Source organism: Chinchilla lanigera, unplaced genomic scaffold (assembly GCF_000276665.1).
Source record: "Chinchilla lanigera isolate Chin_1 unplaced genomic scaffold, ChiLan1.0 scaffold00081, whole genome shotgun sequence".
NCBI classification, from domain to species: Eukaryota; Metazoa; Chordata; class Mammalia; order Rodentia; family Chinchillidae; genus Chinchilla; species Chinchilla lanigera.
The window spans coordinates 8,971,188-8,987,405 of record NW_004955482.1 but is presented as its reverse complement, the minus strand read 5'-3'; the positions used below and the strand labels follow the sequence as shown (position 1 = coordinate 8,987,405).

Sequence of the window (16,218 nt, the reverse complement as noted above, 5' to 3'; positions counted from 1 at the left end):
CCCAGGAAAAACAACCCTGAAGAGAAAAACATACCTGGGAAGGCTGGGAGGGGGGAGGAACGAAAGAGATACTGTACAGGAAATGAAGGACCCTCCAGAATGCCACATAAACTTGCATCATAAGCCTCTGGCCACTGAAATGTTCTGTCCTCGAGAAGGTGACAGTTCCTCTATTAAGCAACTGGAAGTCAGACCCGGAGGGAAGATCCTGGTGACAGCGCCAGCTCATATCCCAAAATCCTGTGAAGCAGGGGGCTGGTTCCGGCTAGGGGCTGGGTTTTGTGATGGCGTGGCTTCCCACCAAGGGGGAAGATTCCGCTAGAGACCACCAGCAAGAATTATTATTATTCTGGACTCAGCTCCAGGGTGCTATTAAAGCCTTGTTTCCATAAAACCTAACCATTTTGAAGCAGGATTTATAGCTCCCCTGAGCAGGATGTAATCTCTTTAAAGAAATCAAACTGGACTGTGGGTTGAAGGCCTCTGGCTCCTCCAGCGGCACTGCAGGCAGAGTCCAGGATATCTGCATGACTACCAGCAAAAGGCCTGCAGCGCTCACCCGAGAGGCTCAGCCACTTCAGAGGAGGGGCTGCAGACGACGGGCGAAAGACGCTGGGCTGCCAGAGCAAGAAATTTCTACAGGAAGTGAGTTTAAGGCACAAGACAAAAACAAGCCCAGGGAATAAATTGTTGCATGGGTTGGTTTGTTTGGGTGTTGTATTCTTTTGTTTTGTTGGTGGTGCTGTTTTTGTAAAATCAGAAACAGAAAGTTCAAAAAATAAAATCTTTCTGGAATCTAGCACTGTGAACCTGAATTAGAGTTTCTTGTGTGTGTAGAGGAACCTCAAAGACCATAATGTACACCCACCAAGAGGCAATCGGGCTCCACGTGAAAACAGGCTGCGTGACACTGAAGCAGAACACGTCATGGCAGAGCCCCGAGTGTTCGTAAGCATCACAAGCTGTTTTCTGCTGAATATACACGAAGTGTCTCAATCCAATGCAACCGCTCGCTACTCAGCTTCCGCCGCCCACAAATACCCAACTGTCCACAGGCTCCCCGCTGCATTCTGGGGCGACAGAGAACCAAACCTGTCCTCGTGGGACCTGATGGGCGGGATTATTTTCCCAGATGATTTGCACACAGCAGACATACAAAGGAAGGATCAAGCTGGGCACATGGCACACCTGTAATCCTAGCCCACTGGGAGGCTGATGCAGGAGACTGCAAGTTCAAGGCCAGCCTGGGCAACTTATCAACTATCTCAAAAACAAAAAACAAAACAAAACAAAAACATCAAAAAGGGCTGGGGACATAGCTTGGTGTGAAGGTCCTAGATTCACTCTCCACTACCACCCAAAAAAAAAGAGAAAAAAAAAGCAGGATCAAAGCACACCTCTACACGGGTGCCCTCTCAGTTTCTCCCAGGCAGAGCCTCTCTTCACTCCAGCAGGCCACTACCGCTCTCCGTACTACAGACCCACAGTGCATTAAAACCAACAGCCACACCAATCACTCAAGAAAGCCAAGCGTGGTGAGCAGTACCGAGGAAAGGATCCGTCACCCAGTGCGCAGGGAACAGAAGCACGGAGCCAGGAATGGGCAGGAAGCAGGGACGCTTCCCTGAGAGAGGGAAGACCCGGCAGCATGGAGGGGAGAAAGGCCGAGGAGGGAAGAGCGGGCCCGAGCAGGCTCTCCTGAGCTCCGGGGACTCCACCTCGGAACCACACTCCGGATGGGCCGGGGAGAGGCAGCCCAGACCTGAACACGTGTGAAACAACTGACGGCCTCCCAGCACCTGCTCTTTCCAGGCTTCTCCTAGGCGATGCAGCTGCGTCCCCGCCTGCTCGAGACAGCCACGCTCCTCTTGGCACGGCCTCGGCTGTCGCACACAGCACCTCCAGCTCTCCCTTCAAAGGCTGCCAAGTCTACCTTCAGAGCAGCTCCACAGCCCAGCCACTCCCACCGCTGCCCCCTGAGGTCCACTCCTCAGCTCGAGTCTCCTGGCCTCCCCGCCTTCTCCTTGCCCTGCAGTCCAGCCAGTGCTCACACCACTCCACTCCATGCTCAAACACTCCACAGTTTCCCATCTTCCCCCTTGTAAAAGCCAAAGGCCTTCCACAGGCCCACAATGCCCTGCATCATCTGACTCTTCCACCACCTCCCTGCTCCCATTTCCCTCAGCCAGCTGTAGTGCCTGACCGGGTACACACCCCTACCTCAGGGCCTTTGCACTTGCTACTCATGCCACTGTTCTTCCTGAGGTCCCTGCTCCAATCCACCTGGTCAGAGCTTATGTAAAACTGTAATGCCCCTTAACACACCATTTCTCTCTTACCCTACTGCATGTTTCCATAACACTGACCCTGATCTCGCTGAACAGTTATTTAGCTGCTTCTTTATTCACTGTCTCTGCCATGACTATCAGGTTTATAAGGATAAAGGCTGATTTGTTCTCTAGAACCTAGAACAGAGTCTATGTTCAGTAAATACTTGCTAAGTGCAGGAAATCACTCACTGCTGTGCGCAGTGTGTGTGGTGCCTGGGAGATCTTTTTGGCGTGTCTGCCAGCTTGCTACAATCCTGGTCTCTGACAACTATTTCACCCCAAACAGGGTGGTCTGAGCAGACCTACGTGTTCTGTGTCACTGTGTCCTTGGCACACACTCTGTGGAGCACAGATGGATGGCATCTGGGCCAGAGAATCTCTGAACCACTGGTATGAAGATGGAAATTGTTAGTTTCAAGATCTGCAAAGGATGTGATGATGTAAGGTTGATGAGTCAGTCAAGAAGCAGAAGAATCTGCTGAAAGTAAATGAGAATGAAGCAGGTATGAAGCGAGCAAGGAGTAGGAGGATCAGGGTGGCTGGAGATGGTAAGGCCCAACGACAGCCGCAAGATCACCGCCTGCGACTTGGCTCCTGCAGGCCCTGCACTCAACGCCAGTGCCCAGGCTCAACCCACAGGGTGCCCTGGCAGCTCAGCACAGAGGGCAAATGCTGTGTAAATGCAGCCACATCTTCGTGTGCAGCCTGGCTCAAGCCTCAAATCGCATGCACACTGCAGGCACAGAATTACAAACCGTAACCTGCCTTCTCCGTTATTCACTGTCAGACTCATCTGAATCAAATGTTGTTTCAACCCATCTGATAGCTACGTTTTTTTTTTCCACAGTACTGGGGATTAAACCGAGCGAACATTGAGCAACACCTCCTGCCTTTTAAAAAATTTTTATTAGAGACAGGGTCTTGCTATGTATATCCCAGGCTGGCCTCCAACTTGTGATCCTCTTGCCTCAGTCTCCTGAGCAGCTGGGATTACAGGTGTGCACCTGGCTTAAGAGTCACCTTTGTACATTCACAAGCAGAGATACACAAGAGACACGGATGATGACACAAATCACAAACGGGCAAACACCAAGAAAATTCAGATCAAATTCAGAGTCTTGATCATACAATATATCCTACAAAGAAATCATCAGCCTGCAGTGAAGGAGAAAAGAACCGAAGAGTAGCACAAAGAGCTTCATATTTTAAGAAGTGTCCAAAGCAAAAGTAATTCATAAATGCCCTCTGGGAAAATATACCTCAAATGACACATACACATGAGCAAAGAATAAGGAGCTGGGCACAGAAAATAGAAAAATAAAAGGTTGCCAGGGGGCGCTGGGGATTTAGCTCAGCGGCAAAGCGCCTGTCTGGCAAGCGCAAGGTCGTCAGTTCGATTCCTGGTGCCGGGAGAAAAACAAACAAAAAATAAAAAACAAAAGGTTGCCAGAAGTGAAGTAAAAATGGCATGGAAATTTAGAGTGCGGGTTTCCTCTACAGACCATCAGACCACGGTGTGAAAAAAGTGTGATCCCAAATTTATCACCTCTGCAGAAACTGCTGAAGGTGTAATTGCTAACAGCATCACGCCGTCCACTTGTGGATCAAACTCCAGTTCCAGGGGATTTAAATTATAATGAGTATCTGCTTCCAAGTATCTGATTTTTTTTTTTTTTTTTTTTAAATGGTTTGTTCTGTTCTCAGCCTTACTCGCCTGGCTCCAGCCTTTATCAAAGGGCCATTTTTTAAAATTGATGAACTAAAGAAATAAGGACAGAAGAGCTCTAGAAAGCTTTTCAGACAGTTTCCATAGCATGAAACCTTAATGTCCTGATTCAGTGTGCAACCATTTTACCACCGCAGTGTGACCTCCACACAGAGGGTGTACAGATGTGAGCTCGCTGCTTTCCATTTCCCCCAGGCCAACTCCATTTCTCCCCTTTTGTTAATGATGTATGTGACAGGCAGACTGAAAATGACACATCACAGAGCAAAACCATCAGGTCAGCATCTATAAATGCCATCTTTTTCCATGGCTGGAACAGCAAGTGAACTCACATCTTAACCCACCAAGTGGATCATGAAAAAAACCCACTGCCTAGTTGGGCATGGTGACGCACACCTCTCATCTCAGCACTTCGGGAGGCTGAGGCAGGAAGAGTGTTGCAAGTCTGAGGTTAGTCTGGACTACAGAGCTAGACCCTGTTTAAAAAAACCACAACCACAAGCTCCTTGGGAAGTTTAGAACTTGCTTCCTTAAGCATTATTCTCAAGGAACCTCATGTTAAAGTATCCATCACTGTACCAGGCACCGTGTAGTTTTTAATTTTCCTCAATATAACTTGTAATTTTTAAAAATGCTGTTAATTTTGGGCCAAGCATGCTGGTCCACACCTGAAATCTCAGCTATTTAGAAGACTGAGGCAGCAGATCAAAAGTTTAAGACCAGCCTGGGCAACTTATCGAGATCCTGTCTCAAAATAAAAAAAAATAAAAAAGGGCTGAGGATGTAGCTCAGCAGTCCCGGAGTTCAATCAATCCCCAATATGACAAGAAAATAAGTATGGAATGATATATAATTAAAATACTACAATTTTTGAAAAAATATTCACTTCAGTGTTCTAATTTTTTAACTTGATCATCACTTTAAAGGAAAAGTCCTTGGGCTGGGGATTTAGCTCAGCGGCAAAGCGCCTGCCTGGCAAGAGCAAGGCCATGAGTTCAATTCCTGGTACTGGAAGAAAAACAAAACAAACAAACAAACAAAAAGACAAAGGAAGAGTCCTTCGTGCAATTGGTAACTTTGGCTTTCTGTCTCCTTGCTTGTTTGGGACAGGGTCTTTCTACGTTGCCCAGGCTGGCGTCAAACTCAGCTCAAGCAATCCTCCTGCCTCACACTCCAGAGTAGCTTGGACTACAGGTGTGCACAGTTGTGTCCAGCTCAGGACACAAAGATACACAGATGTATTTTTGCACTCCTGGGGGTAAAGCCCAGAACCTTGTGCATGCCAGGCAAGAGGCAAGTGCTCTACTTCTGAGCTGTACCACCAGCCTTGCTATTATTCTTTAAATGAAGTATAAAACTAAAAATTGGCCTATGATAATCATTGTGTACTGCAAACATGTACTGACAGAAATAAAACTTTTTTAAATTTAAAATTACACAAATACAACTAGGTCTAGAAGCTGGGTACGATGGAACACACCTGTAATCCCAGCACTCTGGCAGGCTGAACCAGGAGGATCACAAGTTTGGGCCAGCCTGGGCAACTTAGCAAGATCCTGTCTCAAAACATTTTTAAAAAGGCTGATGATGTAGCTCAGTGTAAAGCCCCATGTTCACTCCTCACTAAGGGGAAAGAGAAGGTCTCAGTTACAAAATAGCTCTACATTCCTTATAGTTAGCAAAAAATTTCAAAAACAGCATTTTTCAGACGTTACATATGTCAACCAAAATCATGCATATAATAAAAGAGTAACAATCATTATTTTAACAAGAAACATAAAAAATACTTTAAAATGTTATTATCAAAAGTGGTCAGCAAGTCAGGCATGATGGTGCACACCTATCACCCCAGCACTCTGGAGGCTGTGGCAAGAGAATAGCTACATAGTGAGAACTTGGATCAAAAGCGAAAAAAAAAAAAAAAAATTGGTCGGCAAAAATAGAAAAGACGCATGCACAAGGTTATGCACTGTGATCCTCTATGTAATGTATCTGGAAACTACCCAAGAACTCGACAGCAAGTTGCATAAACGATGGTGCCACTGTACAATGGAGTACAATGCAGTAATGGAAATAAATGAAGGCTGACTCTCACGTCACAATGCAGCAGTGTCTAAGGTACTGACAAAAAGCAACGCCAGAAAAAGTATGTCAAGAACACCACTATTTATCTTAGAAAATATATATATGTATGTATATATGTATATATACATATATATATACACAGAGAAAAAATATACACCTACTTGCTTATTTTGTGAAAATGTAATGAAAAACTGTAACTTTTTAAACTGTAACAAAATATAGGAAGGAAAGGATAACGCTAAAAGGCAAACTTCTTTTCAGACTTGATTCAAAAAAATCAAACAATATACTACATAATTATAAATAAAACATAATAGAAATAAATTCCTAAAATTTAAATGTAAAATGAAACAAATAGGCTAAGCTGAAGTCCAGTTAGTGTCCGACCACACAGGGGACTACTACGAATGCGTGGGAGGCGTAGCAGCAATTTGACTACACATCTCTGAAGGATTAAAAAAGTGAGAGGCCAGGCACGGTGGCACACACCTGCAATCCCCGCACTCAGCACTCGGGGGCTGATGCAGGAGGACCACTCACGTTTGGGGCCCACCTGGGCTGAACAGTGACTTCGAGGCCAGTCTGGACTGTGCAGCCAGACCCTGTCTCAAAAAAAAAAAAAGAAAAAAATTTTTTAAACTAAAAACATAAAAAAATAAAAAACTGGGAGGGCTAGGGGTGTAGCTCAGGGGCAGAGCACATGGTTAGCGCGCATGACATCCTAGGTTCCTGCCCCACACCAAAAAAGTAAACTAAAAATAAATAAAATTCGGATTTGTGCTATCGCTGCTTTTTCACCGAAGCCTTTCATCGCTGTTTTCCCTCTCTCAACCAGAAAGACACTGCAGTGTGGACGGGTAAGGAGTCCACCAGGACATGGGCCATTTTCATCAGGGACGCTCTCCTACCCAAGTAGGTGCCAAGAGAGGAATCAGTCTACCGAGATTCCCGAAGCTGTCCATCTGAACTACCCACTGAAAGCAAACAGGAGGTATTTCTCTTTCACTCTTTCAATGCAATAAGGGTAAGGAGTCTTTCTAAAGACACAGTGAATGCTGGGAAATCTTCCAGACAAACACGATCTTTTCGGTTTTCTGGGGTTTTGCCAGCGGCTCAAACCAAAAGAGCCAAATGGAGCTGTTGGCTCATCCACTCAGTGCTCACTGCCAACTCCTTGCCTGAGAACACAATGCTCTTCTATTTCAAAGAAGCCCCGTCAGCAGCTCACTCCATGTCAATCAACGGCAGAATTAAGAAAAGATGTCAGGTCTCTCAGATCCAAGTCCAAACATAAGGCCAACGTCTCTGCCATTAGAAACGGATTTCATACCTCACGTACACACACTTCCTTCATAACTTACCTCAAATTCTTCCCAGAAGCCCTGCTTGACTTTATCTGTGGTCTCCGCTAATTTGCTCAATTCTCGAACCCGGCTTTCAATTTCGGCAGCATTGATACGAGTTGTGTTGAGGGGCTATCCAAGTGCAGCAGGTGGTGGGAAGGGAGAAAATGCTTTTTAGAATGGTGTTAACGCGGAGGGGAAAAAGACTTTAATGTTTGTATTCACAAAGGCAAAGGCAGGCAATTCACAGGACATGGTGATTTACAACGGAAGTCTTCAAACCCAGTTGCACTTTCTTCTCTGTTCTGTTGGGAAATACTATATATATAGCCTTCTTCAGTCTTCACGCATACTTTCCCCACTAATATAAATTCACCTATTTTTCCTTATAAATAGACCACAATGTGATTTAGAAATGAAAAAACTGCTGCTGTTAAAAGGGTGCACTTTGAAATAACAACTCTACAGTTAGTAAGTGTGAACACCTGAAGGTAACTAACCGAAGTGACCTAGAGTGAAAATTTTCTTTTAAAACTCTGTAAGGAGAGCCAGGATTGGTGCTGCACACCTGCAATCCCAGCACCTGGGAGGCTGAAGCAGGAAGACTGCAAATTTAAGGCCAGTTGGGACTACACAGTGAGATCCGGTCTCAAAACAAAAAAAGCAAAAAAAAAAAAAAAAAAAAAACCCACAACGCTGTAAGAAGGCTATGGGAGTATCTCAGTGGTAGAACACATGTTTAATATGCATGAGGCCAGCCAGGTGTGGTGGCACACGCCTGTAATCCCAGCACTCAGGAGGCAGAGGCAGGAGGATCGTTGGAGAGTTCGAGACCAGCCTGGGCTACACAGTGAGCTCAAGGCCAGCTTGAACTGCATAGCGAGACCCTGTCTCAAAAAGACAAAAAAAAAAAGCGTGAGGCCTTTGGTTTGATCCCCAGCACCAACAAAGAAGCTCAAAAAACAAAAAACTAACTCTTCAAGGACTTTTACAGATACACATGGACTTGATATAACATCTGGAACTTGTATCACAGAAGTATCTCTGTGAGATACTTGTGAAATCTCTGTGAGATACAAGAGAACTTGTATCTCTAAGTATCACAGAGGAATGCCAGACCTGATGGTGCATCACTGTAATCCCAGCACTGAAGAGGCTGAGGCAGGAGGATCACCATGAGTTCAAGGACACCCTGAACTATACAGTGAACTTAAGGGCACTCTGCACTACAAATCAAGACTCTGTCTCAAAAAAACCAACAGCAGCTGCACAAGTGCCTGTCTGGGAGGGGCAAGGTTCTGAGTTCAATTCCCAGTAAGAAAAAAAAAAGAACAATCACAAACCCATAAATATCATAAGAGCTAACAGTGAGCAGAGTAATAAACAGTTGATCATAACTGAAGATTGGTGTGGGGACATGGAAACCAATGCTGTCTACTTCTGTAGTATATTACAGATCTTCAATATTCCCAGGCCCAAGTGCAGGTGGCTTGGTCCCCAGCCCACCGCACTACTGGGATGTGGGAGACACTGTAGTAGGCAAGGCAGAGTGGGAGGAAGTTAGGAATTAGGCGCAGACTCTCTCTGCCTCTTTGCTTTCTTGCCACCGTAAGGGTAACAGGCCCCCCCTCCACGCTCTCCCACCATGATGCACGGTACCATCAGATCCCCAAATCCACGGGTCAACCATGGACTGAGACCTCTGAAACCCAGAGCCAGAATGAACGCTTCCCTTATTCAGCTGATTCCCCCGGGTATCTTCTTGCAGTGACAAAAAGCTGACTGACACGCTCTGTATGTTTGGAAAATTCTGTATTGGGATTTTTGGGTTTTTTTATATTAGCATTTTTAGGTCAGGCGTGGTGGTGCATGCCTGTAATCCAATCATTTGAGAGGCTGAGGCAGGAGGATCACCATGAGTTCAGAGCCAGCCTAAACCAGCGAGATACTGTCTCAAAAAACAAAAAGACAAAGGTTTTTTTAAAAAATTAGTGTTTTTAAAACTCTGAGAAGGAGCTTTTAGTTTTCCAACAGGCTCACCTGCTTGAGTTGGAGCACTGTGCCCAATGTCTCTACCATAGGGTTCTTCTTGTAATGCTCCACCAGATCTGTCAAGGAATCAAAGCGTTCTCCTCCACCAACATCGTATTTCAGTTCCTTCCAAGATAAAGAGACGATGGTTATTACCATTACATTAATCACTGGTTGTCCCACACTGGTTCTCATGGTCACTGAATGAAAATGGGGAAGGTGTGTTCTCTATATAACGGAAAGGAATGTGCTATAATCACGATGGAATATTAGTTTTAAAAAGTAGGGGGAGACGTTATCATTTGGAACCTGGGTGAGCCTGAAGGATAAAAGCCAGGCACAGAAAGACAAATACTACACAATTTTACTTTTATGTGAAATCTGGAAAAAAAAAAAAAAATCCAACTCAGAGTAACAGAGCATCATGGCAGTTGTCAGGGACTCGGCAGTGGGAAAGGGGGAGACAAGTGTCAAAAGGTACGAACAGTCAGCATGATGAACAAGTCTCCGAGCCTTGGGTACAGGACGATGACTATGTTAATAACAACGTCTTACACACTTGAAACTTGCTCACAGAGCAGATCTCAAGTGTTTCCACTTCCAAAGAGAGGGCAACTATCCATGGCTACATCAATTAGCGTAACTGAGAAAAACTAACTTTTTTCCATTTGAAACTCAAAGCCTGACTCTCCCCTAAAAATAGATCAAACAGTTGCAGTAGTACATAGGGGAGGAGGCCAAGGGGAGAGACTCAAAGCAAAACAAAACGTCCGGGTAGGGGTATACAGCTCCTGTTCAGAAAGCACAAGGCCCCACGTTCAACCCCAGCACCAAAAAAAAAAAAAAAAAAAAAAACAAAACCCAGCACCAAAGAAGGGGACTAAGCCAAAATGAAACAGCACAGTATCTGCACGTAACCCACATATATCCTTCTGTAGGCTTTAAATCATGTCTAGATGACTTATAATAAATATCTCATATAGGGAGGCCGGCACAAAACAAATGTTACATAAAGCGTCGTTATCCTGCATTGTTTAGGGAATGATGACCAAAACGACAAGTCGCAAATGTTCAGTACAGAAACAACTGCTTTTCCCAAATGCTTTTTATTCCCAGCAGGTGAACCCACAGATGCGGCACTCACAGATACAAAGGGCCTGGTGGACAGTGCCAGGCTAGACTGTGACAATCCTGGGGATGAGCTGGGGCTGCTCAGCCTGGAGACCTGGAGCAGCTCTGGCAGCTGTCTCACAGGAACAGAATAAACACTCCAGAGCAGAGGCAATACCCTCAAGCACAAGTTCATCTGCCAGCGGAGACCGGAAATAAAACACGAGTTTTGAAGTGACAAAACAATCCCAATACACAACATACTAACAGAATAGAAGGTCCGGGCTAAAAGAACAAAGAAAATCAGATTTTGGATGTAATGGCATCTGTCTTCTCTTTGCAGAAAAAACACTCAGGAACAACATTCCCCTGGACCCGGGGCTTTACCTGGCAGCGGATCATGACGTGGGTCACTTTGGACTTGCCGTCATTGCTCTCCCCTTTGTCGTCACCAGTGCGGACAGAGAGAACAAAATCTCCAGGGTGGCTCTGGCTCTCTCGGACAAGAAAGCTACCATGTTTTCCTTTCTCAGTTAGTAATTTCTCTGCTTCTTTCCCAGAGAGGTGACCATGAAACCACCTAAAATGTTTTAAAATGAAAATGAATTGAGTTCAGCCATCAATTCACAATGTTCTTTCTCTAAATTACCATATACAGTCAGCTCTCCTGAACTTAATGTAAAAACAGATATTCTTCCCAGGGACAGAGTGATGCTCCATCAACAGAATTGGCATCTCATACAAGTAGGAAAAATGACAAACAAGGTAAGAATGATCATGAATTTTTTTTTTGGAAGTACTGCAGATTGAACTAGACAAAAAAATAAAAATATCAGAGATATCAGAATTGAACCAAACCTTCAAACAAATAGACTTAATAGACATCTACAGTGTTCCACGCAACAACAGAATACATATTCTTCTCAGCAGAACGTGGAGCTTTCTCCAAAAGACCACGTTAGCTCATAAAGGAAGCTTAAGTATATGCCAAAGAATCGAAATCATCCAACGTGTGTTATCACCACAGTGCAATAAACTAGAAATCAATGGCAAAAGAAATCACAGAAAATTATTTGATTGCCACAGAAAATCCATGGAAATTAAACAATATCCTCTCAAATAATCAATGGGTCACAAAAGAAATCAATGAAAAAATTAGACAGTTCCTAGAATCCAATGATAACAACAGTACAATAAACTGGGACCTATAGGACACAATGAAAGCAGTCCTTTGAAAAAAGTTTCTAGCTGAGAATGCCTACATCAGAAACACAGAGTGAGCCCAAGTGAATAACCCAGTGATGCACCTTCAGGCCCTAGAGAAACAGGAATGACCCAAATCCAAAGCTAGTACGAGGAAGGAAATTATAAAGATAAGACCAGAAATTAATGACATTGAGACTTAAAATACAAAGAATCAATGAATGAAAGAGCTAGTTCTCTGAAAGAATAAATCAGACAAACTCTTAGCCAATCTTAACAAGATAAAGAAAAAAAAGACCCAAATCAATTCGAAATTAAAAAGGCAAAATCACAAAAGGCTCTGTCGAAATCCAGAAGATTATTAGTAAGAATCAGTAATATTATTGAGAACCTGTACTCTAATAAAGTGGAGAATTCAGAAGAAATGGATAGATTCTTAAATACATACAAACTACCAAAGCTACGTAAGAAGGCACAAAAATCCTAAATAACACAATGTCAGGCAGTAAGACTGAAGGAGTAATAATAATAATTTTTTAAAAACCTACCAACTAAGAAAAGCCCAAGCCCCAACAGATTCAATCCTGAATTGTACAAGAACTTCAGGAAAAGTCTAACATCACTACTCTTCCAACTCTTTAATGAAACTGAAAGGGAAGCAATACTCCCAGTCATTCCTGGAAGCTAAGGTTACCCTGATTCCAAAACCAGAAAAGGACCCAAGCAAAACAGAGAACTATAGGCCAATATCTTTAACATGTTTACAATAATTTGTATGTCTTGCTGCTACGCAACTGTGATTTTAATTCCATCATCTGATTTTTTTGTTTTGTTTTTTGAGACAGGGTCTCATTATGTTGTTCAGACTGGTCTTGAACTTTCTACGTAGCCCAAGCTGGCCTCGAACTCGTAGTGATCCTCCTGCTTCAGCGTCCCGAGTGCTGGGATTACAGGTGTATGCCACCATCCTTAGTTTTTATCATCTGTTGTTAAAGAGCTAACCACCAGTGGTTCAAGCCACATGATGGGACAGTCATGCATGCAGCATGGGTAGTTTAAGTTGGCAGCAACATGTTGAAGAACATCAATGCAAAACTCCTCAAGAAGATACCTGCAAACAGGATGCATCATCAAAAAGATCATACATCACAACCAAGTGTGATGCATCCCAGGGATGCAGGGATGATTCAATATACACAAATCAATAACTGTAGTACACCACATAAACAGAAATTCACATGATCATCTCAACTGACACAGAAACTTTAGACAGAATGCATTCATGATTTAAAAAAAAAACCTGAATAGGTACAGAAGGACCTTATCTCAATCTGATAACAGCCATTTAGGACAGCCAGGTGTGGTGGTATACACCTGTACTCCCAGCACTCAGGAGACTGAAGCAAGAGGATTCAAGGCCAGCCTGGGCTACACAGTAAGTACAAGGCCATCCTGAACTACGGAACAAGACCCTGTGGAAAAAAAGAAAGAAGGGAAGGAGGGAGGGAGGAAGAAAGGAAGGAAGGAAGAAAGAAGGGAAGGAAGAGCAAGCCAGCCAGCCATTCATGAGAAACCAAAGCACCAACATCATATTAAATGGAAACTGAGGCATGAGGACAGTGGAAGCTCAAGGCCAGCCTGAACTGCATAGTGAGACCCTATCTCAAAAGACCAAAAAAAAAAAAAAAAAAAAAAAGAGGAAGAAAACAATTAGGAAAACAGTATCTTTTACAATAGCTTCAAGTAACTTTAAATACCTAGGAATTAACCTAACCAAGGAAGTGAAAGACCTCTACAATGGAAACTACAATACTCTGAAAAAGGAAATTAAAGAGGATGCCAGAAAATAGATATCTCCTGTTTCTGGATAGGCAGAAGCAATATAGTCAAAATGGCTCTACTTCCAAAATCTCAATGAAAATACCAATCGCCTTCCTGACAGAACTAGAGAAAATAATCCTAAAATTCATATAGAACCAGAAGATACCTAGAATAGTAAAAGCAGTCCTGAGCAACAAAAGCAAGGCAGGAAGAATCAAAACTCCAGACTTCAAACTATACTACAAAGCTACAGTGATAAAAACACTGGCTGGGTGTTGTAGCACACGCCTGTAATCCCAGCGCTCAGGAGGTCGTGGCAGGAGGATCACCACGAGTTTGAGGCCAGACCCTGGCTCAAAAAAATAAATAAATAACATAACATGATATAAAAAGAGCATGGTGTTGGCAAAAAAAAGACATGCATGAATGGAACAGAACAGAGGATGCAGAAACAACTCCATACATTCAGCTACCTGATGTTTGATAAAGGTGCCAAAAACTTACGCTGGAGGAAAGACAGCCTCTAATAAAATGTACTGAAAAAGCTGGCTATCTGCATGCCAAAAATTCAATCTAGACCTTTATATCTCACCATGTACTAAAATAAAATCAAAATGGATCAAAGACTACATGTTAAAATAGAAACACTGAATGTGCTAGAAAACACATAGGTAAAACTCAAAGACATACATACAGGCAAGGAGTATCTGAACAGAACCCCAACTGCACGAGATAACCCTAAAAATCAACAAATGGGATCATTTCAAATTAAAAAGCTTCTAAATGGATGCACTCTTAAGTGAAATCAATCGGACACACGTGTAAGTATCGCACTGTTTCTCTGGCATGAGAAACCTAAAGTGTAAATAAGGACCAAAATGTATAACAGATACTGTGAAATAGGAAGAAAATGGGAAGGGGAACTAGGAAGCGGAGAGGGGGAAAGGAAGAAAGAGAAAGAAAAATGATGAGAAAAAAAGGAAAAATGGACACAAAGCTTTTGTAAATAAGAAAGGTGAAGAGGGTTGAAGGGAGGATAGGGGAAGGGGAAAAAAAGAATCAAGCTGTACCACTGAACAGGTACAAATTCCCTGTGATCGTGGTCATTATGTATACCTAAAATGTACCAATGAATTTCATTCATTAAATAAATTAAAAAGCTTCTGCACAGCAAAGGGAACAGCAGAGTGAAGAGACAACTACAGAATGGGGGAAAAACTTGCCAGCTATTCCTGGGACATAGGAGTAACAGCTAGAATATATGAAGAAAACCAAAAAACTTGGACGCCCTAGAATAAAAGACCCAGTCAAGAAATGGGCAACTGAAATGAACAGATACTTCTCAAAAATACAAATGGCCAATAAATACAGCAAAAAAGTTCAACATCGCTGGCCAGAGATGCAATTTAAAAAAACACTGAGATTCCATCTTACTCCAGAAAGATGGCGATTATCAAGAAATCAGGTAACAACAAATGCTGCAAGGCTGGGGGATTAAAAGGAACCTTTCTTCGTTGTTGGTGAGAAGGTAAACTAGTACAATTATTATGGAAATCAGTACGCGATTCTTCAAAAAACTAACAGCAAAAAGTCCATTTGACCCAGCTATTCCCCTTCTAGGTATCTTCCCAAGAGTTAAAGGCATCATATCACAGTGATACACACACATCCATGATTATAGAAATACAATTCACAGTAGCTAACCCTTGGCAGCAGCCTATACGTCTATCCACAGAGGAACGGAGAAAGAAAATGTGGCATTTATATACAACAGAGCACTACTCTGCCATAAAGGATAAACTCAAGTCATTGGTAGGAAAATGGATGCACCTTGAGACCCTAATGTTAAGTGAAAGCTTAAATATCACATGGTTTCTCTTATGCGAGAAACCCAAAATATAAATAAAGAACGAAAGAAAAGATAATAGGGAAAAAGTCTGGAGATCTGCTTCGCAACATGTGAATGTCCATGACGGAAATGAACTTTATACTTCAAAATGGCTAAAATGATAAATATGATGTTTATGCTTTTGTGACAAAAGACCATTATAAATTAATTCAAGCACTCCAGATTTTTCCCTATTTCCAACCTAGACCTCAATGGCCTCTGAATGTGCTATTGATATCTTTAGACAGTATACTGGGTTATCACCTCAAAGTTTAATGCACATAAGACTTGGAGTTGGGGTGTAGGACTTTGCTAAAACTTCCTATGCTCCACAATTGGAGATAAGAGATAGCAACACACCTAAGTCCAAATGAAACCCAGGAATGAGCACTATTAATCAGCATGACAGTCCTGATGGTGGCCTTCCAAGGTCATTCAAGGACAGATTTTTTTAATTGACAGGGTCAGTTCAGGCAGGCCTGGAACTCACTGTGTAGCCCAGGCTGGCCTTGAACCCGAACTCGGTGGTGATCCTCCTGCCTCAGCCTCCCAAGTGCTGGGATTACAGGAGTAAAGACAGATTTTTAAACACTATTGCTCTAAATTATCACGGAAAACACCTTAACATAGTCACATTAAAACATGGCTCTTTCCTTCAGGCTGGCTGTAAGGAAGCACAAG

The 16,218-nt window shown here is 43.1% G+C and overlaps 1 protein-coding gene across 5 annotated transcripts in view; it reads right to left on the bottom strand.

Moving 5' to 3' along the window:
* Positions 1-16,218, bottom strand: part of Ptpn11 (protein tyrosine phosphatase, non-receptor type 11) — a 96,497-nt gene that overhangs the window by 43,825 nt on the left and 36,454 nt on the right. For all 5 annotated transcript variants that reach the window (XM_005403198.2, XM_013503715.1, XM_005403197.2 and 2 more), the window contains 3 exons: positions 11,013-11,205; positions 9,525-9,641; positions 7,503-7,616 (listed from right to left, as the gene is read on the bottom strand). In XM_005403198.2, coding sequence (XP_005403255.1) covers positions 7,503-7,616; positions 9,525-9,641; positions 11,013-11,205 — 424 coding nt within the window. The remainder of the gene's footprint in view (positions 1-7,502; positions 7,617-9,524; positions 9,642-11,012; positions 11,206-16,218) is intronic.